The sequence below is a fragment of the Colias philodice genome, chromosome 12 (genome assembly GCF_061535455.1).
Source record: "Colias philodice isolate Cphi_HAF_F1 chromosome 12, ilColPhil1 Martin Lab GWU primary, whole genome shotgun sequence".
NCBI classification, from domain to species: domain Eukaryota; kingdom Metazoa; phylum Arthropoda; class Insecta; order Lepidoptera; family Pieridae; genus Colias; species Colias philodice.
Genome location: NC_143097.1, coordinates 4,909,896 through 4,936,756, shown reverse-complemented (window position 1 = coordinate 4,936,756; position 26,861 = coordinate 4,909,896). Strand labels below are relative to the sequence as shown.

Sequence of the window (26,861 nt, the reverse complement as noted above, 5' to 3'; positions counted from 1 at the left end):
TGCTGCTTTCACACGAACTGTCGTTTACTCGCCACTTGAGCTTTCAAACACTTAGCCACATGCTAAAGTGCTGATCCACTACTGTTATTGTCAAATGATATAGGTACCTATCGTGCTATCATAATTATAGATTTCAAGGTAGAGGCTTTTCTAACGAAATGTAGGTTAATTTAATTAACAAACTTTACGCCCCGTGTTAAGTAGTGTGTGGTTACGCGTTGATGAAGTTGAAATAGCTTTCGTTTTATGGCTGTTTTTATATTTGTTCGTGGTGATAAATTGCGATCACAATTGTAACATGACAAATGTAAAGAGAAAAGACACTCTTATAATGCATAGTATTCAGTAAGTATTAAAATATTGATTATACAGTAACGTAAGCAAATTGATCCAAATATTATGTGTGCACATTCCTAGAAAATAAAACAGAACCCCAAACAGTCAAATATTATTATACAAAAACATAAAATATTAAAGCGTAAAATTGAGCTGTTATCCTCCGCCCCAATAATTAATATCTCATGTGGTAGCAAAAAGTTGGCTAGTATAGAGTATCGGGCGGCGATCTCTTGTGTAACGCGAGCCGGGTTGCTGGAGCACGCGCGCGCATCATTTGCACTCAATCTTAATATCCCGGACCATGATGCACGATTACATATTCACAACACCATCCATTATTGCGTTTTTATTCCCATTATCTTGTCTTAAACGGCACTATTTTTTTTGGCGCGTACTACGAGGATGTTTTGCGTAAAAAAAAATATTGTCATTGATACTTTTCATGGAATTCAAAGAAGCCATATATAGCTCAAATGAACACTTAAATACAATTATTATTTTTTTAATTGTAGATTAAGTAGATTTTCAGCACAAATAGAGGCACAGAAAAATAAATATTTTGCAATGTTGAGCAACAGTGATTACTACCCAGCCAGATATGCATTAGTTTTATGAATCACTAAACTGCGACTTTTAGATGTAATTACCTATTAGAGAACTTTAATATAATTTCTACGTAGATCCATAGAATATGGTAGGAATGAGTAAAAATATTCATCTAGGTAGAGCCGTTGAAAGTATTATGAACTTTTATTATTTAGTTAATATATAATTATCTATTCATAACTTATTCATATAACTAAGATTAGTCACCAAATGCGATGACTTACCTCAAGATAAATCGACACAAATTCTCGGATATCATAATTACATAAACCGATACGTTTATTGGTCTCATTAGCGTCAGTTGCGAAAATATAAGATAATGTAAGATAAGATGACAAGGGAGGCTCTGTGGCGGGCGGGCGCGACCCGGCAGGAAGCGACTCTGGGGTCGCAGTATCATCGAGGCCAGACTATAGACCATGATATGCTAATCGTTACTGAGAAGTTAAGACCGTGCTCAATATGGGGAAATTAATGAAAATATGTTCTCTTTATATTTGTATTGATTAATTTCTATTACGTATATTATATTATATTATATTATATTATTATTATTTATACTACATTTACTTATTTAATTTTGCAGTATTAACACTAATGTTATAAAAGCTAATATTTTACAAAAAATATGTTACAGTCTGTAGGTAAACAACTTACCTACTCTTACTTACCTTTTCCGATAGACTGGCGGCGCGGCTCTACTTTTATATTGAGTCTTGTTTTCTTATATTTTTTAATGCATAGGTTTAATGCATAGGAAGGATTATAATTGTGTGAATTAATATATTCTATGATTTTATAATTATATAGTTAAAAAATGTGAAAATAATTAATTCAGTTTAAATCACAGGTAACTTGAATACATAGAAATTGACAAATTATAATTCAATTATTTATTAAAAATAACAACAACAACTTAATTATCACTATTTAATCACAATAACAACTTACGATCTCTTATAATCGATATCTTATAATAAATTTACATACTAACATATATTATTACTAATAAACTCTACAATTACATACTTTGGAAATTGAGGGAATAAACTAAGTTATCTATTACCTATGTAGTCCCTATATTGAAAAACATTTAGAATACATTACAAAAAATAGAATTTTTACTTATTAACATTGTGAAACGTTGTATTATTCAAGTTTACAATAGAAGTGTACCTTGAAGTATTTATCTGAAGTATTTAAAAGATTGAAACCAAGTAGATAGATTTTATAAAGAACTTTCTGCAACATCTTAATGTGTGCACTGTGGAAAATTTGAAGTAGTATATAGTTACAAAATTTAAAATACCCTTTTTTATTACACTTAAAATACCTATACTCGTAGTTATTATTTATTACCTATCAATTCGAAAAAGCTTAGCAAATAAGAATAATATATTATTATCATTAATAGGACCATATTTTAAATATTTGTTTATGATTAAGTGCACGTGCGCTACTACGCACAAGATCAAAACCCATATGTTGATATGATATTTACAAAAAACCATCAGCACTAGACGTCCATGTGTCGTGACATGACCTATTTTTGATAAATTTCTAGGAGATAACATGGAACCGTTTGTTTTGTTCCGTCGGTGCATTTTATTAAGGATGTCCCGGGTAGTGTTGCCAATCCGTGCAGGGCGGGTGTAAGTGTGAGGGGACGGGAGTGTACAGCGGAGCGACGTGGTGGGACAAGCTGTGAGGGTAGCGAGGCTGCATTTCATGGTACTCCGGTATCGGCGTCGGCTTTAGATACTGATCTAATTCTGCGCCATCTGGAGGGCCGTCCGCTAATAATGCACCGTCCACTTCGATTCGTGAGAAATCTATTTGAGATCTATCTGGCGATATTTCACGCTTGAGCCGCGCCGCGGATGTCGGCGGTGGTTTCCGACGTCGCGGCTGATATTTGTACTCCGGGTGATCCTTTTTGTGTTTGTTCCGCAACTTCTCGGCTTCCTTTATGAACGGCATTTTTTCTTCTTCACTTAGACTTCTGAAAATAAAAAAAATTAAGTATAGCCTTTTTTTCAAATTTGAATTATATAGGTATCTACTTAATGGATGTGAAACAGGCTGGATTCATTATAAAATATGAGGAGAGGGATTTCTGACAAATAAAATATTCATTTGTTCGACAAAATAATAAGTAAAAAAAAAGAAATCAATACAATTTTTTTTTTTTTTTTTTATATGAAAGAAGGCAAACGAGCATGTGGATCGCCTGATGATAAGCAATTCCACAGCCCATAGGCATCTACAGAGTACAGACGTGTCCGAGGATGTGTTGCCGACTTTTTAAGGTGGAGGTATATTCTCTTTTTAAATGCCTCGATGTCATAGGCGTTCGGGAATATCGCCGAAGGCAGGCTGTTCCACAATTTGGTTGTGCGCGGAATGAAGTGGCGGGTAAATCGCACCGTACTAGAGCGCCAGAGGTCCAGATGGTGAGCGTGGAACTTGGTCTTATGCCGTGCGGTACGGTTGTGGAATTCCGCGGCAGGTATCAGCTCAAACAACTCCTCAGAGCACTCCCCATTATACAGACGGTAGAAAACGCATAAAGATGCAACGTCTCGTCGTAAATCTAGAGAATCAAGCCGATCGGTAAGTGCTTGTTTGCCAATAATTCTGACGGCTCTTCGTTGCACGCTATCAAGTAGCAGGAGCTGATATTGTGGTGCCCCGGCCCAGAGATGGGAGCAGTATTCCATATGAGGCCGTATTTGCGCTTTGTAAAGTAGTAATAGATGTTCAGGCCTGAAATACTGCTTCGCTCTATTTAGGACACCCAATTTTTTGGAAGCTAGTGTAGCTTTGCCTTCCAAATGATAGCGGAACTGAACATCATCAGAAATATTGACACCAAGAATTCCGATACTAGACTTGATACTAAGGGGGGTGCTCTCAAATAGGGGCGCCGTGAGAAATGGTGCTTTTTTAGCTGAAAAAAGACATACTTGTGTCTAGCCAGGGTTAAAACGGACAAGATTTTGTCGACCCCACTCTGAGACTTCTCCAAGGAGAGTCTCAATTTTGGACACAAGTATGTTACTGTACTCTTGGACGTGTTCCAGAGACAATGATACAACTTTAGTCAAATATGGCGAAGGAATGCTCTATATTTATTTTAACTTAGACGATGTACCCAACATTTACATCATTCTTTAGTTTTAAGAGAATGAATGAAATTTGACGAACTTGAATTGTTTTTTCATTCGCTGGACCCGGTTTTATCTATAGGTATGTAGTTATTAGTCTCTATGTGTTTATTTTGCACTCTTCTTATTGTACGTACTTGTACCGATAACTAAGCGTAATAATTCCAATAGATACCTAAACACATATATATAACTTTTAGAAAACGTTTTAATTTCTGAATGTTATACAAGTACATATATTTGATTAGAAAAGAACAATCTACCAGCATACAGTATTTAGTAGGACAGCAACAGTACCCAGTGCGTCAGCCAATTGACAAAATAGAGTTATTTATTAATGTTATCAGAGTTATTTTGAATTACGATTGGTTGTGCGATGTATCACAAAGTATTTTCAAGAGAAAAGAATTATGAAGTGGTTGGATCAGCGGCTCCAGATAAGACTGAACATTACCAGATGCCGTCGGCGCCGGCCGGTCAGTGCGAGCGCTTCGTGAACTCTGTTAGAGGTACTTTTTATCCGATTGTGCAAAGGAGGAATATGTTTTTGAGTATATGTTTCAATATTTTTGTAGCCTTTTAGTAGTACCTAACTACCCACGTAAATAAATTCAAAACGAAGGATCTTAAAAAAATTAAATTTATAAAAAAATTAACTGGTAGACGATAGGTAAGTCTTTACCTACATCTTAAAGAACGTTATATTTCAGTTATTTGTTTGTTATAGCAATTAAATTAAAAATCATATATTATTTTATTTATCAAGTATAAATTTCAGTAAGGATGAAAAAAGATACTAAAATCACACTTAGTATATCTATTTAATTCAGGAATTGTTTTTGAGAATAACTAATCAAAATCATCACCTCCATTCAGAAAAATTTTTGGCTTTACATTATTGACAGGAAGTATGTTTCGTAGCTAACTCTATCAGTTACCAAATTATCCAAATTCCATGAATTTATTTGTGTAAAATTCAGCCTTATTCCATTTATTTTATTCCTTCATATATCTTTAGTTAAATTCTTTATTTCCTATGAATTTCCTTAAAAACACAATATTAGGTATGGTATATTAGTGTTTATCGACACAATTTCTTTGCAGCATTCCTACACATTATTAGAACATATTTGCCCATAAATATTATGAGCATTTCAAATTTCAATGCGCACTCGTTGACAGTTGTAGAAATATCTGATCAATCAAAACATAGCAATCAGATTTTTCACCAGCCTTTCTTTGACCCGATCCGCGAAGATAGCCGCGTCAGAGCGCGTCATAACAATGACTCTGCGGGTGGCCGATGACAAATAAGTGAATCCAGCTTTTGGTACCTATACTTATAAAATTATGTTTAGAACCACAAATGGCAGGAGAAATCGTGTATAAATTGTAATAGTCGCGCATATAAGTTCAAGCGAGTGAATTAATTAAATATTTATACAAGTAGGTATTCAAGTCTCTATAGGTAATGAAAGTTAGTATGTGCTATTTAGAAATTAAAGATGTATTGTAAACACAATTTATTCAATTATTATTCAAAGGAATAAATCGCGTTTAAAATACGTTAAATTCTTCAATTTCTAAATGTAAAATACGCGCGTAAAATGAAACACAAGAACATACCTAAGAAGTAAGAACCTATGTAATAAGTACCTAAAGCAAGAATTTATCATCCCTTAGCTTCCGTTCGACGAGGGCTATTCATCATAATTATAGTCCTTTCCACCTAAGATGATTTCTGTGACACATCGATTTTTGACACGTGTAGAGATGTCGGTTACTGAAATCGTATCAATTGTTTCCGATAATCGATAATATTCTATATGGAAATGAAATCGATTTGAATAAAGTACCAAAATTAGTTTTTTCGGCATTTCGCCAACAATTAACTAAGGAAGCTTAGCAAACAACAGCAACAAAAAGTCAACAATAACAATTAGTAAAAATAACAGAATACCACGTAAAGTACCAATATAAAAATGCAACTTGTATACAAGGCTGACGTACTCGTATAGACGATTGACTCGATTGACAAACGATCACAAGATGGGCGCCGATTATATGATTTTCCAACTCTATGATTTTTCAACGATCCATTTCATGTACACGAATTGCGTAGGTATTATATTTTTGTGTTATTTTATTTTATTTTTCATTATATTAAACTAAACAATACTGTTTTTGATTTATAAGCTTAAGATGTTTCATTTTTATATTTTTGGTAATAATGCCGCCATAAAATAAAAATATTATGCACTAAAATTATTTTGGCTTTTTAAACATAAAATACGTAATTCGGAACACGATGAAGTGTCACAGGAATCATCCTAAATGAAAAGGACTATAATTCAAAATTGGTGTCATCGTGAATAACAATATTCCTTGTGATAATTTTTCTTCGTCGTTAAGTTTTACGTTATGCTTTGTATTGGTAGGTACTACATTCGAATTTGTATTTTATATAGGTACATCATAGGTACATACTAATAAGAATCTATTGTACCTAATAAATGTAATAATTTTAATTAAAAGCGACGGATTTTGTTAATACATAATATCATGTTAGCAGCAACGCTAGCTTTGTATTTGTACTATTCAATCATCGATCTTTTTACACACGATTATAAAAATAAATAAAAAATAATTCATCTACATTTTAACATATTTTTTAACGTATCATTTTCCGCAGTCAATTTCTAATGAGCTTCGTTTCATATTTGGCCAGAGCTATGACTATCAACTTCGACTGGGAACGATATCGAAATTTCGAACAGTTATAGATTTTATCTACCAAGTTAGCGGTGATAGCATTTTAATGAGTAAACAATCGATGCACGTTTCACGGTTGGACGCCGCCGCACGCCCGTAATGCCGCGTTCCTTTCCATCTCGGTTCGCGGATTCCATTTTTAAAGCATCATTTTTTTTCTTTTCTTTTTAATTCTGACCAGCATTGTATGTCTTATTTTGTCTAGATGCGTCATCAATTAAAACGTTTGAGATAGCTACTGTATCTGTATCTACGTATACTAGGTATTGCGTATACTAGCTACGGACTAAAATGTTAATTGCCTTACTGAATTATTTCCTACAGGCTACAACTGTTAATTCTAAAGAATGATATAAAATACTAACTTCCACATAGATCCAAGGGACTTGCTCAGTTCTGCGTTATGTAGAGACGGGCGCTGCTCCGACAGTCGTTTGCGCATCGCTTGCGCGAACACCATGAAGGCGTTCATTGGTCGCTTCACATGCGGCCGCCGGATGCACCCTCCACCCCTGGAATATAGTGCTATCGTTAATTATATTAATTTCAACATATCTTTTGTGATCTTTCAGTGTAAACGAAAACTCGTATTCAGACTTGTTCTTTTTTTTTTGTGGTGTCTCTCAATGTTAGCCAGAAGGGCTTCTACATTTTAACGCGGACGCGGGGGTGAACTGAAGGTTCACCCTGGTAGCGACATGCACAAGGGCGTCCCCCCTTGACGGGGACCACGAACCTCGGCTTGAGCTGTCGCTTGAGTGGAGGAGGCCAGAAGGGCCCTAATCGGACGGGACAGACTTGTTCACTATTAGAACATTGCATAGAATCTTTTCGAACGCACTCAGAGTAAGAACAACGAAAGAATGCTCTATGCCCGTTTAAACTAACAAAAGAATTTGTAGAAATATAGTGGGCTTGGAATGAGCATTCACTCGTTTGATGTAAATGCACCGATAAACGAAAATATTCGTCGTTCTCATGTTTTTATTCAGTGTAGATTAGATTAACTATAAAACTAATTACCAGGTACCACTGATATTAAATATATTAATAAATTTTGTTTTTATGAGATGCACATATTAGGAGAGAGCGTACAATAAAAAAAATAGTAGTCTTATTCCGAAAAGAGAAAAGAACTAGAATATTTTCTAATAACAGCTTTCCTAAATAATAGCTGTAATAAAAGTAAAAGTTTTATTTCTTAGTAGGTATAAAAATATAATAATTAATAACCAGGATGATAAAAAAATATTCTAAAGTAGGAGTACTGCACTTAATTATTCTTATTCTTTATAATTAACATTTCTCTTTAAAGTAACGCGTGCTGCTCTTAAATCAAATCCTAATGTTTCTTATAAAAAAACGTTTGAGGGCCCCCGCATCGACAACACTCAAATCGGATGCGATTCAGACCGTCCGTCGATAATTACAAACAAACTGAAAACATCAAGTGACGACCATAAACAAAATAAATTACGAGTACCCCTTTTATGTACCTCCGCGTCACGTAAACAGTCAGCCTGTAAACTTGCAAGCGCTTCAAGTGGTTGGCCTCACGTCATTTTACGCTCGTAAAATGAGAGTATTTTATTACTTTTTTATTTTCTAGGGCCGTTCGGGTTTCCTCGCGATCCCAGCTTTGACGATAAATTATAATTTTTTCAAACGCTGACACGTTACTAAAATTCGATCGATTTCTAACGGATCACGGGAACCAATAAAAGCGAAATAATTAACTATTGCTTCGGCGAAACACCATCGGCTTCCTTGTTTATTAGTGAGAACGAGTTCTACTAAGAAACATGAAATTTATTGATATTAGGCGCTATGAATTATTGAAATGGGTAAGATAAAATACTCGCTGAGTGTCGTAGTTTGATGTCGAATCATTACTAATTGTATTAAATGTAAACATAGAGCAAGTATCATTAGTTTTTACAGAGACATCGGACCTACCGCGCGACGACATCTGGTTAGTAACACTTTAGCAATCACAGTCGTAACAAAATATACTACTGCCTCAATCTATAATGACTCTACATAATGTTATTACGAATAAAATTATGTAAGTGAACGCAATATCTATCAATAATTTGTACAATAAATCATTTTATTTGTAAATATGACTTAAATAATATTGAATTGAATCGTTAACAAGAGAAGGTTTCTTAAAATTTCTTATTTTATTCAAACGTCATTATTTTGAAACTCAATCTATCCAACACCTTAAAATTTTAATACTGTATTGGAACGAATATTTTTTAGAGCCAAAACTGTACTAAAATATGATTTCTCTATTGAACGTTAATTACAAATGGTTTAAACCCATTACTGTACGTCTTGACAAAAAGTTTTATAGCCGGGAATAGTGATTTACAACTTGGGATTTCACGGTCGTATAATATATAAGTAGTGGTAGATGTAAAACATGTTCTAGTGCCAACATGTGGGATAAAAAGGCAATTGGGGGCACGTGTACGTTAATATATTACAAGTACCAGAAGGCTTGTATAAATCAGGAACTAACAATAGTCTTTTATGACTCTATTATGTTTTACGTTTCCAAATTACAATGAAATCACAAACTTCTATGGCTGAACCGCAATTTATTCATCAATGAGCCAATTTGACGATTTCTAATTTTTAAATTTACAACAACAAGACACTAATAAGAAAACCTACAAAGATACTTACAAACATTTTCAGCACTTATATGAACATTTATCTATATTGCTAAAACACAATCATGTACAGGTAGACACCATAAATTCATCCAGGAGCCTTGTTGAATGTTATATTTACACGTGTGCAAGTTGACTTCATTACAACACTATAAACAATGAAACACATGGTTACAATGAAATATAACCCGTAGTATAATTTATAGACTAAGTTGTAGAACGTGTCAAAATTTGGGACCGATATCGATGTTATTGTTTAGCTAGGCCAAGCAATTCGAGCCTCGCTTGTAAAACAACCTACTACCTATACCTATTACGCGTGAAACAGCTTGCTTTTGTTATTATTAATTTATTATACATTTTAGAGCCGTATGTTCAATTAATTTTATTTAATATGACAATTACATAAATAAATCTTTAAGTATCATGAATTATATGTAGAGTCCTCGAAGAACATTTGTCTGAAATGTAATTAATTTCTAATGTCTACCAGTCTTTGTACAATGTAGAGACTACAGCAGTAGGGGTAGTTTAAGCTTCTTGTATTGAAACTGTAAAATAACTACAACCTGAAATTTTACAAACAGTGAAAATCCATGCCTATTAGCAACACAATATATTTTTAACCTCTAATTAGAGAATGATATCGTAATTATGACTTTGTATTTGGAACATATAAATGCCCTAGGAGGCCGTTGGCTGAGGAAGTCATAAAGAATACACATAGCTGTCATCTGTGACGCTCCCGCCCACACTATTTCTGCTACGAGCGAAGCACCAGCGATACATTGCCGTAGTGTAACATAAATTTGCAAACGGAACATTATAATGGACAGTTTGGTGTAACTATAGCGGTTTAAGAGCTTTACGCTTGCAACTCTAAAAGCAAAGCTACCATAAGTGGCCTTTAATACATAACATGCTATTTAAATACGCCCCTAAAATGTTTGAAACAAGTAACGATAGATCTTTTTGTAATGGATACAAAGTTGTATGTCTGCGTTTGAAACATTTACATTTGAATAAAATTAATTGAAGTGTTTATCATAATATTTATTTATGATTTGTACTACAATGTAATATGTTAGTCGTTTCCTACTTAATGCAGTTAGGAAAGACACCAGATGTTGTTTCTGTCACCGGGTCCTGAAATCGTCTAAACATCCCCTACGACATTATCTTTACAGTCGATTTGACGGCCATAAAACAATTAATGGTGCTGTAAAACATGACGGTAGCGGTTTACAACCATTTGAGCACTCGACTTGACTTCTTTATCACAAAGATAGTGCGTACTTGACCATAGACACCTGGATTGTCCCCTGGGAATTAGAAAGGGGACTGTGGAAATAGTATCGTGTGAAGGTATTTTCCCCTTAATCGTTATCGATTGGGGTTAAATGTTCACACGTGTTCGTATAGATCTAATAGCTCTATTTATTTTGTAAATGTTTATAAGTAAATTTGTTTTTCCACATAATATTATCTACTTCACAAAATTAGACCGTTATTATATTCAAAGTATGAGAATCCATACTAATATTATAAATGCGAAAGTAACTCTGTCTGTTACTCAATCACGCCTAAACTACTGAACCAATTTACATGAAATTTGGTATGGAGATATTTTGATATCCGAGAAATGACATAGGCTACTTTTTATCCCGGGAAAATGACGCAATCCCGGTAATCCCACGGGAACGGGAACTATGCGAGTTTTTCTTTGACAGCGCGGGCGAAGCCGCGGGCGGTAAGCTAGTAGTAATAAGTTGCTTAATGATAATTTTCAATCTTTTCCGTAGTATATTATTATTAGTCTGTGATCTTTTAAAATCTGTCTTCTTACAAAGTTAGTTGTGAAACTCGCAACTATAAAATATATAAACATAGATCTATTACGACGTTGTTCGGTTATGGCAATCTTGATAATTAGGTATAATATTTCCATGCTAATTAAAAGGTAACAATCAACATGAAAATCCATATGAAATAAAACATGACTGATGTAGAGTTATTTTTAAATTATTCCATTGAACCCTTACAGTATCCACATTTACGATATGTCATCATCCTTACAATCTATCGTAATTTAAGAAACATCATGCACTCATTTTCAATCGCACTTCTCACGAAATCATAACCATGGGAGATATCATCATGTACGTACGAAACATATCGCGAATAACGTTTAGCGAGTGCTCTACCAAATAAGTAGGTATGCGGTAATGAAGACTGTACGTGCTAACAGTGCGCATTACCGACAGCCCGCTAACCACACACACGCCGCCGCGCGCTACTAGATTACACTCTGTCAATATTTGAAACTCTGCCCTCTGGCTCTCTAAAACCCAAGTTTTATTCAATGCAACAAATTAGGCACGCACACCGATTGCTTTGTTTGTCGGCAAGTCGAGCTGCATAAGACAATAAAGTCCCGCATTACATAACGTTTTATATGAGTTTAATTTTCAAGACTTATCTAAGAAGTGGTCTAATTTTATTGATTACACATAGGAACAAATAACACGAAGGGTACATGTGATTTGTTACAATTTGTTGTTGAGCGGAATTGTTTCAGAAATATAGAAGGAATGAATCTCCCAACGCACCAACAACAAACTTAATTGACTTAGGTATAACACGACTTAATAACTTGAACTTTTGCTGGATTATTAGCTCTATTATTGTTTAGTGGAGGTATTTTTGTTACTTTACATAATATTTTCATAATCCTTATACATACCTACCAACGTTCTATATACACCTTATTCTTTATGTGTTCTTACTTTCAAGGTACCCGTGTACCTCAACTACGAATCATTCAACTTTCTCACAAAGAATATAGCAGTACCGTTGCGAATAAGCGGCGGAGTCTATCAGTAATGTCATGTGTAACGGTGCACAAACAGGGTGCTCAGGCCGGAGGTCGCGGCGGCACCTGTGTACGTGTTTGCGCCCTCACTTACAGGGTAGGCTCCAAACGCCGCGCAAACCAGCCGTGTTTACTTATACCGGTGTGGGCGAGGAAATCTTAATCTAGTGGAGTGCTTTGTTTTTCATATTAATGACTCATGGCTAGGGAGAAATGTTTGGAATTTAATTGTTCTTTCGGTTGTTTACGTAGCTAAGGCAAGCTCTGCTGATGAGTTCATTCATACAATTTTGAAATGCTAAGGAATGAAATATATCGTCATTCATAAATTTAGATCTAAAAGCTGTTTTTAAGCGGCGATGATTATTATCGTTAAGCAGTTTAAACTATACGAAATTAGGAACATCATACATAAGAGTTCTGCATGAGGCAAAGTTACCTACTCCCTTTCAATCAATCCTCGACTTTGATATTGTTAATAATATTACGAGGGATCGCAAGGGGAGTCCCTGAGGTAGATAAGGACCCTATAATGAGAATGTTTGCACAAGGAGCGCTATCGCCCCGCGCGGAAACAAATCCAAGCGAAACAGGAAGATGATAAACATTCGAGCTCACCCTAATAACCTACTAAAGAACTTTACAATATCATACAGTTCTATTAAAGTAGGCAAACCTTTTCAGTCTGACATAAAGCTGCATCTTTGAAAAGCTTTACTTCATTATAAATCGTAGTCGTCTTCATCTAGCATGATAATGCTACTTAGGTAGCTAACGCCTAACACAATATAAATGAGTAAATAGTAGTAGTCTATCATATAAATTTTGAAAAAAATAATTAGTAATATATTATATCATAATATTATGATCCTAGACTTTTATGGTTAAACATGCGTTTGGTTTAAAATAACGCACACAGCCTCAGCAACCGCTCATCAGCATATCGATACGAAATTAATGAACAAGGAGCTGATAAGAGATAAGAGGGGCTATTCAATTAGAGGCGGTAGATCAAGTGTCGTTTTTATGAAGACCGCCTCGGGTCACCTAACGTTGTACCTCCTATATCACGAGCTGTCATCGCGACGGAATACATCTGTGTGTACTAATTACGTTATAATTTCTGAACATTCGTCGTATCATAATTATGACAAGCTGTACAATTCATCTCTATTTGGGGTTATTTGTGGGATATTTATGATTGTCAGTTGTCAAGGTAAAAGCTTGTTGTTATGGGAAATTTGGTTTAAATCTTGAGTTTTGTGCGATACGTGCTACATGTTCACTTTTATATCAGTTTTTATAAGACAACAATTCAAATAGAATGAAGTCTTTGTAAATTTCGATCGAAATGATTCAGAATCCCCCAAACCAATTTCGATATTCAGAGATCTAAATTGACTACAGATTTTGTAGTCTCAATTTTTTTTGTCTATTAGCAATTTAAATCTTAGCTATTATTAGCGTTAGCTACTATTAAGTATTCAGGATTTTAATTATCTATACAAGCTATCCTTTTGCTAGGTAAGTATTTTTATGTCTTGCCTACATAAGAAGTAATGTAATAATTTAAATAGTTTTCCCCTTAGATATACCTATTATTTTAAGTATTTACGTTACTAAATTGAATTTACGATCGGATTATTAAAAACAGCTTATTTATTTTCAACGGACATGACAATAATATTGCTTATCATATTGTGGCAATTCTCTGTAGAGTATATATAAAGTTCATTCTCAGAAACTCCTCCCACTCTTATCATGAATTAGGTACTTAGGTATGGGCAATGTTGATACCTAAATATATTATTTATAGGTATTACAATCATTATTTATGTCCTATGTTGTATCTATGCATGATATCGAAATGAATAACAATATAGGTACAAATAAATAATATTTTTCCGAATATTTTTTTTCTTCAATCTCGATATTAGGTATACACAGTAATAAATTCAGGATAAATAAATATATTGAAACATAAAGTATGTATGTACCTACAATCTACGTCTAAGAGAACATAAAAATTTGGAAAATCCAAAAGTGCACGCCTCATAATTTTTTTTAATAATTATTTATTAATTATTATTTTTGTTTATTTAATAACAATTAAACCACATCGAATCAGACCCTGAAAAATGAAAGGGTTCTATTCCTGAGCATACTCAAGCGTAAGAGAAAAAAAAAGACTCGATTAGTAAAGTATTTCGGTCGCTATCGTGTTAACAAGAAAATCCTCCGCACATACAGACACACGGACGTCCAAGACAGAACTTTTTTAAACTGTTTTTTAACTAGTTTAAATAACAAAAATGACATCAAAAATATCATGAATGTTAAAAATAGTGTTTTTTCTTAATATGTGTGTGTATGTATTATCTTACAAGTGCAATGTATGATACATAAAGTCATTTTAAGTTGGAAAAATCAGATGTTTTGCGCGAAGTGACAGTAGTACCCACCTCAACGCTTCGCTTATGAGGCGTGCAAAAGGTTTTGTTCATTATAAATATAGTTAGTATAAAAACAATTGACCGCCTCCTTGGTCAATTGTTTTTATACTAGTTGAAGCGTGAGTGTAGAACCGAGGGGTCCTGGGTTCGATTCCCGGTGGAGACGAAGAAAAAAAAAATGTCTCGGTCTAGCAGGACACAGAAGGCCGATCGTGATCACCTACTTGTCTCTAAAGAAAATTGATCAGTGAAACAGATGTACGTAGGTATAATGCATCTGCCCCTTACCCCACTAAGGGACATGGGACTTCACTTATAAAAAAAAATCGCATCCCTCTATCTGTGTCCCTATGTATTCTTAATTCTATAAAACTATGCAAGCTATTTTTAAAACACAATTTTGCGGCCAGAAAGTTACATGTTTTGACTCTACATAAATAACATTGTAATATCTATGCTATACTTATTATTATTTGTATTCTATAAATAATGCCGATCACTAATAAGTATTAGTAAATTATGAAACTTAATAATTTGTATCAGAATCGACTAGAAAAATTATACGCGACTGTCATTTATTTATACCTAAGTTGAAATAGGACGATAAAGCACTATTCCCGTGAATCTTTTATTTTACTTTTAATGAAATCGAAGTAATAATTTGTTAAACGGCAAATTAATTTAGATTTAAAGATATGAAAATAAATCTAAAATAAAATTAATTAACTCCGAAAATATTGATAGAAACTGATTCTAATCATAGTTTGCGCAAGGATGACACTACCCAGCCAAATGCCTACGAAAATAAATGAATTTTCACTGTTTTCCACTTTTGACGCATGGATCATGGGGACGCATCCAACGTTTTGCGGGACTATTTTACTAATTCTTGCAAAGTGGGATTACATCCAGTATAAAGGGACAATCACGCAGAATGCGAACGGAATGTAATATATAATGGTAGGTATTATCAAAATTAAAAAGAACAATTTCAGTGTTTATAACCGCCCCAAATTTATCGTTACTTCGTTAATCGTTGAAAATCAACTAAGTATGAATACTATCTGTCTAAGTTATTTAATATAGCCTACTATCTGTCTAAGTTATTTAATATTAGCCGAAGTTATTTTATGGAAACATTTCTTTGTGAATTTTTAAACTGGTGTCATTAGCTTAAAAATATTATGAGTCTCTGTTAGACACACTACCATGCTAATTAGTTTTGAATAATGATGTCCATGTTTATTGTAGTAAAAAAATATTTGACAAGCCGCTTGTACCGGCCTCGCTTATAAAAAGATATCTTTTTCTTTGAATTATTTAAAAAAATTGTCTTGAATTAAATCATTAAACAAAAACCAACAAATAAACGATTAATCACGTTCTTCGTCTTTGTACAGTTTTAGTTAAGAAAATGATGAAATATAATATTAAATATTGCCTATTATTTCTATTAAACTTACAAGTTTTTTACAAATTTATTTTTTTGGTATTTGTAAATGATAGAGCATCTATCTATTAGATAACTTTAAAAAGTTATCAAAAGCTCTAAAGATAATTGTATTTTAGTATCAACAAAAAATATTTGTAGGTATACGTCTGTGTCGTTTATCGGGTTTTTTCTTTGATGTAGAGCTATTCTTTTTATGGTATACAACTACTTATTTTACCCTTAATTTAGTTAATATAAAAGGATGTGTTTTAATTCAATGTAAATGATATAAAATATATCCATAAGTTTCGATATTTTATTAAAGTTGATACTTTTTGTTATAAATTTTACTTTTATTGGTTTTATTTTATTTTGTTGAAAGTTTTAAATGTTTTACTTTTCCGTTAATTTCATTATATCGTTAAGTAGTAATTTAAAGAGGTCCATTTGGATACCTACTTGAAATATCAATATCAAATGGCCTTGCCAAATTTACACTGCGATAACATTTTAAACTCCTTGCAAAGATACTTAGCGCAACAATGTAAGTGAGTATGTGTTATGAATGTAGGTATGTTGAGCAGGCGCCAGCTCATACTGGCTACATACAAATTAACCCCTTACCGCATACAAAGCCATATATGGACGACGAAGTTCAAGAATTTTTTATAGGCTAACTATAAACAATATCTAAAAAAAACTACCTTACATCTTAAACAGCATTTCATCGAGAATTGGAATGTAATTAATTTATACAGTGTAAATGTTATCCATCAGATATATTATAGATTTAGTCTAGCGCGTGCGACGGTTTGGGTGCGCGGAAAAAACCGTGATTTTCAAATTAAGATTTCAATATCAAAAAGGTGAGTAAAGCCATGAAAAAAAATATTACTTCATTTTTTAGTCTTTCTAAAATAAGGTAAAACATTTGGTTTGGTTGTTTTTTTGCTTTAATCATGTTTTTTTGTACTTTTCCAAATCTGTCATATTTGGCTTCACATGCATTCCGTCCAAAATATATTATGTCATATGTGGCTTGGTATGCATTCAAGGATACTTTTACTGATTGTTCCAGTATCGATTCCTGGACACTTTTATCTCACTGCTAAGCATGTAAATATCATATCATCATCAATAAATACAGACACATGCTATATGCCACTGTATGATTTTTAATTAGCCGTTTCAGAGCAAATGCGAAAGTCAGGGAAAGCTCTTATTACCAAAAGACGTGGTCGTCTCTCAAAAACTTAGGAACATCGGCATCTCTGGAGTCTCCTCAGTATTCCTGACTCGCCAATTGCCCAAAAAAGCTACGAAAAACTCCTGCAAGACATCTAGATTTTCACTTTGATTCTGTACGATCTGATGGGATTAGTCATTACCCAATTTGGAAGAAGAACACCCGTGAGCTATGCATATATTGTTCCAATTTCGTTCCTTCATGTTATGTGAAAAATATAACGTGTTTTTATGTTATGACAAACGTAAATGTTTTAAGCAATTTCACGAAGTATAAGTTGGCTGTGATTCTGGGTGTTATTTAGGTATCCATATAAAGTACTAACATTTCGCCCGCGGCCTCACCCGCACTTTCAAAGAAAACCCCGCATAGTTCCCGTTCCCGTGGGATTTCCGGGATAAAACCTATCCTATGTGTTAGTCCAAGTTACCCTCTATATTATGTGTGCTAAATTTCATTAAAGTCGGTTCAGTAATATTTGTGTGAAAGAGTAACAAACAAACACATACACATACATCCACCCTCACAAACTTTCGCATTTATAATATTAGTAGGAAAGGATTTATGTAAAATATATGTAGTATATCAGTTGACTTAGCATTCAGGATACAAGCCTAAGTTTAGTTTGGGGCTTAGCAACCATGTGTGTGAAATTAGTACGGAATATATTTTTATTTTATTAATTAGACACTTTTTTCTAATTGCATACGAAGCCATATATGACAGAAAAAATATAACGAACACTGCATACGAGTCCATATATGGCGCCGTTTCATATTTTCTATAATATAAGTAAATAATTTTTTTTCTCAATTTGATCTTATAATGTAAGGTCTAATAAACACTTTTTTGCAAAAAAATAATTTTTATTTCATCTCCTTAATAATTCATGCAATAAGGGGTTAAGCTGAGATGTTCATCAAAAGTTCACGTAGAAATAAATATTTTGTTTTTGGCCGATTAATTTGATACGGTTACGATTACGATTAAGATTTTCGTTTTCTCCTAATATTTTTTCAAATAAACCAATGTAAATAGGTTTATGTATTTTGTATATACCTATGCCTACTTAGCAGTAGGTGCATAACAGTATATAGTTAATATTTTTTTCATGTGTATTCCTATCAAGTGTATGTGGATAAATTTGTTAATCTCATACCTTCATTATCAGCTAAATAAAGAGAAAATATCAATTAAATAAATATCAATATGTTCCACAAATAAAAAACAAGACTGACACATCAATAAATGTTCCTCTAATAGTATAAGATAAAAACAAATAAAACTTTAATAGCCCGAAGAAATGTGTAATGTTCGTTTGCACTGCATTGTGCTTGAGACGTCAGGCACTTGAGATCCAGCCCTTAGCCGAGAACGAGCTTAAATTAAAAGCTTTGACGCGAAACAAATGCGACTGCGCACTTTCTAGATAAATTTATTATTCTACAGACTTTCAAATGACGTGTTTCTAATAATAGAATAACTAAGAGAATAACATAATATTATAGGTATTTTGATTGAATATGTTTTTCACATTATTTACCTAAAAGACACGGAAACTCTTTCCGAATAAAGCTTCGAGAGCTTTTTAGCGTGTACGCGATTGGTTTATATAGGTCAAATAATCAACAGCCTTAGAATGTTCGGGTTGTAACTTGTAACGCTTACAAAATAAAATAAATAAACGTAGATATTATAAATCGTTAGTTATTATATCGATTATTGAACATATTTTTAAGATAATAAAAACTTAACAACGATAATTATATCGATTCAATCGATCGAAAACTGGTTAAATTGAAAGAGATAACAATTGAATCACTATTCTAAAAGTAGTAATAATGAACTAGGTATATAAAATAAGGTTCAAAAAGTTCGAAAAATAATTACGCCAATTATTCGCAAAGATTTCATAGATTGAAATCTCAATCCACACGCCCACCTGAATCTGCAATGCACACTTACTTGTTAGGCTGCGGCACTATGGTCTCATAATTGAACGACTGCAGCAGTTTGCCGACCGCCTCGTTGATCTCCAACTTGTCAGCTGGCTGCTCTTGTGCCCAACTCATCATCGCGACGCAACGTGGAGCGCGGGGACGCGTGCGGTCGACTCGCGCGCAATCACTATAAAGAGCCCCTTATGCTCCGTGGATACGTATAAAAGCTCGGATAGCTTGCGCGTGTTTACTGTATTGAATTGTTTTTGAGTTATGGCCATTGGAATTGTTTTGGTGTGGACGATATCATGTGATATATTATTATGTATGACATCTACTAATTGTGCGTGATAAGGTTTAATTTATTTTATTGTGTAGTGTATTTTTTTTATTTTAATAATTATTTTGTAAAGTTCAATAAGGTGAGCGTATTTTTCACATTAAGTACTTTGTATATTTTAATCGTTAGTAAATTTATGTTTCCAAAATAATTTTTAGATAAACTCAAAGTTAATTTTGTGATTTAAGTCCATAGTAAATGCTCTTTATCGATTACAATAATTTGAACCATATTTTTAAAGCAATCTCACATTATAGTAGATGGTAGAGATACACATGTGGTTATTTATAGAATTTTCCAAGTTTTCCTGTAAGCTGCGCAGTGGGCGTTACTGGCCGGTGATTAGCACCGCCTCGCATCGCCATTGGCGCGCTGGCCGCTCTGACGTCACAGCTCTGCGCGCACGCATCTCCATTACCTATAATGTGACACTGATTTCAACACATCCGAAAACGTGAAACGAATTTGGAATATGTTCTTACATTGAGTTGAAGGATGAATAAGACGTAAGAGAGATATCAATTACGAGATAGGTACGTAAAAGGATTTATTGAAGGTCTATTTTATAGGTATCTGGCCCTTTTATTTGTTTCTTAATAGGTAGGTATGTCAAAACTCTATTATATACACGCATACTTACAAAGTGTTTCATTTACCTACTTAGTGACAATTCTTCCCAATCCCAGGTCAGCAGTCAGCTGAGTATACTGTATTGTAGATGTAAATTGTGAACAGGACTATGTAATCAAGCTGTATGCTGTTCAAAGTACTAAGCTCTGAGTTAGATACCTATGTTATGTAGGTATAGGTACTTTACACTAAGATCTCAAAAATTCTTAACCTGGTGTTAAAAATCTTAGTTTTAGATAGTAAGATTAGATATTCAAGTCTCATAACTTGATTTAGTTAAACTATTAGATATAACCTCAATGTAAAAAATACTTTCATAAGCTTTCGATAGCAAATAAAAATGAAATCATAGGCAGGTATACGGTCTACAATTTTCTGAAAAGATAAAATATTTTAACAATTCTTCTCTAGTATAGGTAATAAATGTGCAGAAGAAAGCCAGGCATGTCGACTTCAATACAGAAATATAAAGCAGTGGTATAGGTATACCTAAGTAGGACAATATTGTATTAAATCCAAAATAAAAGAAAAACTGTAAAGTAGAGACATGTGAACTCTATTTATTTAATAAGCGCTGAATCAGTTTAAGTTAAATTTATGAGGTTTTCATTAACAAAAAAAGAATAGGTACATATCAATAAACATGGGTTACCTACCTAATAATAACACCTATGCGCCTCAGTGCTCCTATCAAACACTATCATTGCTTTTCACTGTTTAGGTACCTATCACAATACCTACGTACCTACCAAAAAAAATTATAGGTAAGTTTACTAAGTTATTGGAGATGTTGATATCGACCTTATTTAATATTAGAATAGGTATACAATTTACCTCTATAGAAGTGACAAGTTACTACAGTTTGTTAGTTTAATACAGGGTGTACCTATTAAACTAGTACCTAGTGGATTTTCAATTTTAGCATATAATATAGGTACCTACCTATCATATTTTTTTATTTCTTTTCAAGTGCTTAATAAATAAAACCATCCAAGGCGGTTCTCTCACCTATTTCAACCTATCAGCGACTTTTATCCAACCATTGATGATTGAACAGCATCTGGACCTTGACTGTTAATTACCTAAGTGAAAGTTTTAATTTTTGCAAAATGTAACTACCTATCACTTGCTCGGGCTGTTTTAATGAAAAAAAAAATCACCTGTGCCCATGTGCATTCCAGTCGATAAACTTTTTTGCGCCAATTTGACCCAACACTTCAAACGTTATAATATATTTATGACTGATTAATAAAAAAACTTTTTATCCAAGTATAGGTAAGTTCGAAGTTTATAGGTAATTTTTGAAATCGGTCCGATAGGTTATGATTTAATTCATTAGGTAGGTATCTACAAATCAACGAAATACAAATCTTTCTGCTATATACCTAGTATTAGAGATAGGCATTAAGTATGTAGAAAATAATACTTAAATGTTTTCAAAAGTCCAGCTATAGGTACATATATAGCACTTCACATAAGCAGATAAATATTGTACCTACCTACCTTCATAAAGGCGATAGGTATTGCACATACCTACAGTAGGTCCTACATCAAAATACGTTAAGTATTCATTTTCCGAACATTGTTTGTTTAGTGTACACTCACAAATTAGCTGCTTTTTATTAAAACTTCCATTTGCTCAATTAGAATGCTCTAATTTTGTGCCCAATACACGCTAGAAACTGCTAATTGAGTTGTCAAGGATGTGAGTACCGCACCAATTGTGTTTGCAACATATCAATATCTCAAACTAACATCGGTAATTAAAATTAAAAATATTAATTTTGAATTTAAACTTAATGAACCTAAAACTTACTACCTACTAAAATTATTAGACGCTCTATTTAGACCTTATTTAGACCTTACGGATGTTGTCGTTGAGAAGCGCTTTTGAATCGTCAAAATACAGAAAAATTATAAGTTACCACCTATAATATGTAATGTACTTATAGTACCTACCTACTTTGCAATGCTTTGCAGTGTTAGTTAAAGCTTATGAACCAAATAGGTACCTACATATTATATCTAGATAATATTACCTATATTCTATAACACAAGCTATCAAATGTACGTATGTACATACGATTGAACGACGAATTATGTATTATGCAGCTACATATATAGGAAAGTAGGTAATACATTTGGTAATGAGGAGAGTAATTATAAGTTAGTAGGCATTCCTACTTACGATTGGTCAACTTTAAATTATGCGTACCTAACTACTGGCTACATATACGATGATTAATTTTTTGAAAATTATTCAATTTGATTATAAAATAAATCATAGTTAGGTAATAATAATAGTTACTTACCTAACTAGGAGAAATTTTATGTATTAATATTTAAGATTAGGAATTGTTGTAAAACAATACATACAAAAATATACATACTAGCGAACTAGCCGTTGGAAGCAAGGACGTTAAATATTTTTTTAACTGCTAAAATGAGAGATCTATTACTGGTAAGGTAAGGGTTGCTTTTTCAATATAAGCGAAAGCTAACAAAAGCGGTCCAAACTACCAAACTAGAGGTAACTCAACGGTAAATGTTCCTCGTTTAATCTTTTGACAATTAATAAAGCAATCGTTGATGTTTTTAGAAATGCACCATCTCAAATATCGGTAGGTAAAAATATTTAAATTTCGGACTTATAAGCCAAACCCTCAAGCATGTAAGCAATAACACGACTTATCGATTGAAACTGCATAATGTATGAAAATCTGTATTATTCAGCAATTTATTATTAAACTATAACTAACGGCGCAGGTGTTTACAATTTTACGTATATGTATACGTAAACTATGATTTAGTTTCTTTTTATATACATATGTACCTTAACTCTTAAGTTAGGGAGAGTATCATGAATATAATAAGTATCAAGACATTTAGTCCATTGAAATTTTACATTTTTTAGGCCTGACCTTGCGTTTTTTAGAGGACGCAATTTTATTTTTTTGATGTGTAGTGGGGGTCAGTGTGAAGCTAAAACCAAGTTTGTGGGGTCGCCACCCTTGTCCCATGGCCGCTATCTTGAAAATAGCGTTTGAAATGGTTTTAACGATATATCTCTTAAACTATTTATCTGATAATACAACAATGTTAACATTATTTGTTGCAAATTAAATTCTCTACAACTTTGATTCAGTAACTTTTTGTCGTAGATCTATAAATAAAAAAGTTATAAGCGAAAATGTTCAGAAATTAGAGCTATTTATATTTTTCAATAAAACTTTTTTATCATTTTACGAAGAAATTATATAAGACTATTTTTGTAGATTGTTTTTCGAGGAACAACTTTTATATACAACAATTTTTCATTACGTCAATAACTAAGGTTTTACAGCGCTCAGAAGTGAGTACTATTTTTCAGTAGTAACTGTACATAATATATGTATTGGCTATTAGCTCTTTTCCCAGACTCCACAACAATGGAAGCACACTGCAGAACATTTCAGCCCTGCTTTTCGACGTAAAAAAAAACGCACTTCCAGACTCTACCTCCTGGGTGGTGGGGAAAAGATTCAATAATTAATTATTAATAATATTGTAAAATTAATTATTAAAAATATTATAATAACAAAAAAAAAATAATTACTGGTGACAAATTATTATTAGTACACACATAATATATCGTATTCTGTATAATAAAGAGTACTTAAAATAGTACTCACTTCGGAGGGCTGTAAAACCTTAGCTATTTACTTAATGAAAAAATGTTGTAAATAAAAGTTGTTCTTCGAAAAACAATCTACAAAAATGGTCTGATATAATTTCTTCGTAAACTTATAAAAAAAAGTTTTATTGAAAAATATAAAATAAATAAAAATAAAAAACCTTTTATTTCATGTAAAGTAATGGAAAAAAAAATATTAAATAATGTAAGTATGTAAATTTGTGCAAAAGTTGTTTACATGAACCCCTCCTCAAGTGAGGGTGAAGGTCTCCTCTAAAGAATTCCATGTATCTCTGTCTTGAGCTATTTGTGGCCAGCAGGTGCCAGCTGTTTTTATCAAATCGTCTGCCCACCTTGTGTAGGGTCTGCCTTTGAGACGTTTGCCGATAGGGCCTTTCCACGTTGTTACCCTGCTGGTCCATCTCTCGTCCTTTAGCCTCGCTACGTGCCCAGCCCATTTCCATTTTAGTCTCTTAGCGTGGGTTAGAGCATCCTTCGCTTTGGTGGTTTCTCTAATTTTTGTATGACGTATTTTGTATATCTTTTTAATATTGAGCATACTTCTTTCTATTCCACGTTGGCAGGTAGTGATTTTGTTTTTTGTTTTTGTTGAATATTTCCACGTTTGACATGCATAGGTTAGACAAGGTAGGAGGCATGACGTCATGACTTTCGTTTTGATACTTGTTGGCATGTTACTTTTAAAAATCTCTTTCAATGACCAGTACTTATTCCAAGTGCTTTTTACCCTTCGATCTATTTCTAGTTCATTTTGTTTTCTGTTGAAGCCTATTTGTTTTCCAAGGTAGATGTAATTTTCTGTATATTTCAGATTTTCGTTGTCCACTGATATTCTTCTCTGTATACTATTTGTTGTGACCATTGTTTTCGAAAGATTCATTTCCAGCCCTACTTGCTTGCTAGCTGTGTTTAGTGTATCAATCATGTTTTGTAATTGTGTGCTAGATTCTGATAACAGGACTAAGTCATCTGCGAAGCGAAGGTGGGATAAGTACTTGCCATCAATGTTTAGTCCTGTTTTTTCCCAGTTGAATCTTTTTATTATGAACTCCAGTATGGATATAAATAATTTTGGAGACAGCGGGTCGCCTTGTTTCACGCCTCTTCCGATAGGGAACGTAGGGCCCGTGGTTTCCAGTTTTATTTTTGCGGTACTATCTTTGTAAATGTTCCTGATTATATTTATATACTCTTGTTCAACTTGTTGAGCTTGCAGGGCCGTCCAAATACTTGAATGTGACACGGTGTCAAAAGCTTTTTTATAATCGATGAATGCGATGTAGAGCGCTCTTTGCTGCTCTTGGTATTTTTCCATTACTTGCTCTAGAGTATGTATGTGATCAGTTGTTGAATAACGCTTGCGAAAGCCGGCTTGTTCTATTGGTTGGTTTGCTTCTATTGTGACACTTATTCTTTTGTTAATTATAGAGGAAAACAGTTTGTAAATACATGAGAGCAAGCTTATAGGCCTGTAGTTTGTGATATCTTTTGAGTCTCCTTTTTTGTAAATTAAAATTATTTCCGACTCTACCCATTGCGATGGTATTTCAGCAGTTTTTAATATTAGGTTAAACAAGAGTGTTAATGGCGAAATCAGCAGCGGCCAGGCAGTCTTTATGGCTTCGTTTGTAATGCCGTCTGGTCCTGGGCTTTTATCTGTCTTCAACCTTTTAATTTCTTGTAAGACTTCTTCTTCCGTTATTGGTGTTATGTTTTCATTCTTGTTTGTAGAGCTATAAATGTCTTTTGCATAGGTAAGGGTGTTACACTCGTTGCCTTGTGCTTTATATAGGGTTTTATAGAACTGGGTTGCTACATCTATGATTTCTTTGCGGTTATTTACGGTTATGTCATTGCGTTCTAAGCCATCTATCCAATGTTTGTTTGTTTTTAATTCTTTAAGGGCCTTTTTTGAGCTTCCTGCATTTTCTAAGTGTTTTTTAATAGTATTTAATCTGTAGCTTTTGTAGTCATGTTTAATGTATTTACTTATTAGTTTGTATAGAGCTGATAGTTCGTTTTTTGTGGCTCGAGTTTTTTCCTTAGCATGCTGTAACTCTTGTCTTCTTTTGATAAGTTCCAGTGTACGTTCTTTTAGGACTTTATGGTTACTTTTTGACTTTTCGTTGAAGGTTCTGGCGTCCTGTAAGCTCTGGGTTATAGTCTTGGTTAATGTGTTATAGAAAGCCTGTACTGATGTTTGTTCTTGGCATTTATGTAGGTCTTGTAGTTGAGATGAAATGTTTTGTTTATAAGATATTATTTCTTGTTCTGTTTTTAGTGATGAGTATCGATTGTTATTGAACGCTGTGCGTTTTTTCTTCTGCTTTGTGATGGAAATTGTTGCTCTGATCGCTCTGTGGTCCGACGGGTAGTTCAGATTTAATACTTCTATGTTTTGGAAGATGTTTGGTTGATTTGACAGAACGTAATCTATTTCGTTTTTGTAATTACCATTAGGTGAACGCCAGGTCCATCTTTGGTTTGGTTTTTTATTAAAAAAAGTGTTTAAGATGGCAAGCTTGTGTTCGAACGCAAAATCAATTAGCCTTTGGCCTCTCTGGTTTCTTTCTCCAAATCCATTTGATTTCATTAACAAATGTTCATTCTGTCTTGGTTGTCCTATTTTTGCGTTAAAATCGCCTATTATTATATAATTCTTATAAGAATATTGAAATTGAATATTGAA

General features: G+C 33.4%; 1 protein-coding gene across 1 annotated transcript; it reads right to left on the bottom strand.

Annotated features, from left to right (window-relative positions):
• Positions 1 to 1,940: 1,940 nt before the first annotated feature.
• On the bottom strand, positions 1,941 to 19,813 carry LOC149483954 (transcription factor SOX-9-like). Its single transcript, XM_089702039.1, has 3 exons — positions 19,534 to 19,813; positions 7,250 to 7,396; positions 1,941 to 2,947 (listed from the first exon to the last, which is right to left on the bottom strand). The coding sequence occupies exons 1-3, from the start codon at positions 19,641 to 19,643 to the stop codon at positions 2,554 to 2,556; spliced, it is 651 nt and encodes a 216-aa protein (XP_089558165.1). The 5' UTR covers positions 19,644 to 19,813; the 3' UTR covers positions 1,941 to 2,553.
• Between the last annotated feature and the right edge of the window lie 7,048 nt (positions 19,814 to 26,861).

Bases quoted from the DNA above. Each gene is read 5' to 3' on its own strand.
- LOC149483954 (XM_089702039.1), bottom strand. From the start codon at position 19,643: ATGATGAGTTGGGCACAAGAGCAGCCAGCTGACAAGTTGGAGATCAAC. The intron at 7,397-19,533 runs GTAAGTGTGCAT...ACTATATTCCAG, and splicing joins ATAGTGCCGCAGCCTAACAA to GGGTGGAGGGTGCATCCGGC. The intron at 2,948-7,249 runs GTTAGTATTTTA...TTTTATTTTCAG, and splicing joins TCCCTTGGATCTATGTGGAA to AAGTCTAAGTGAAGAAGAAA.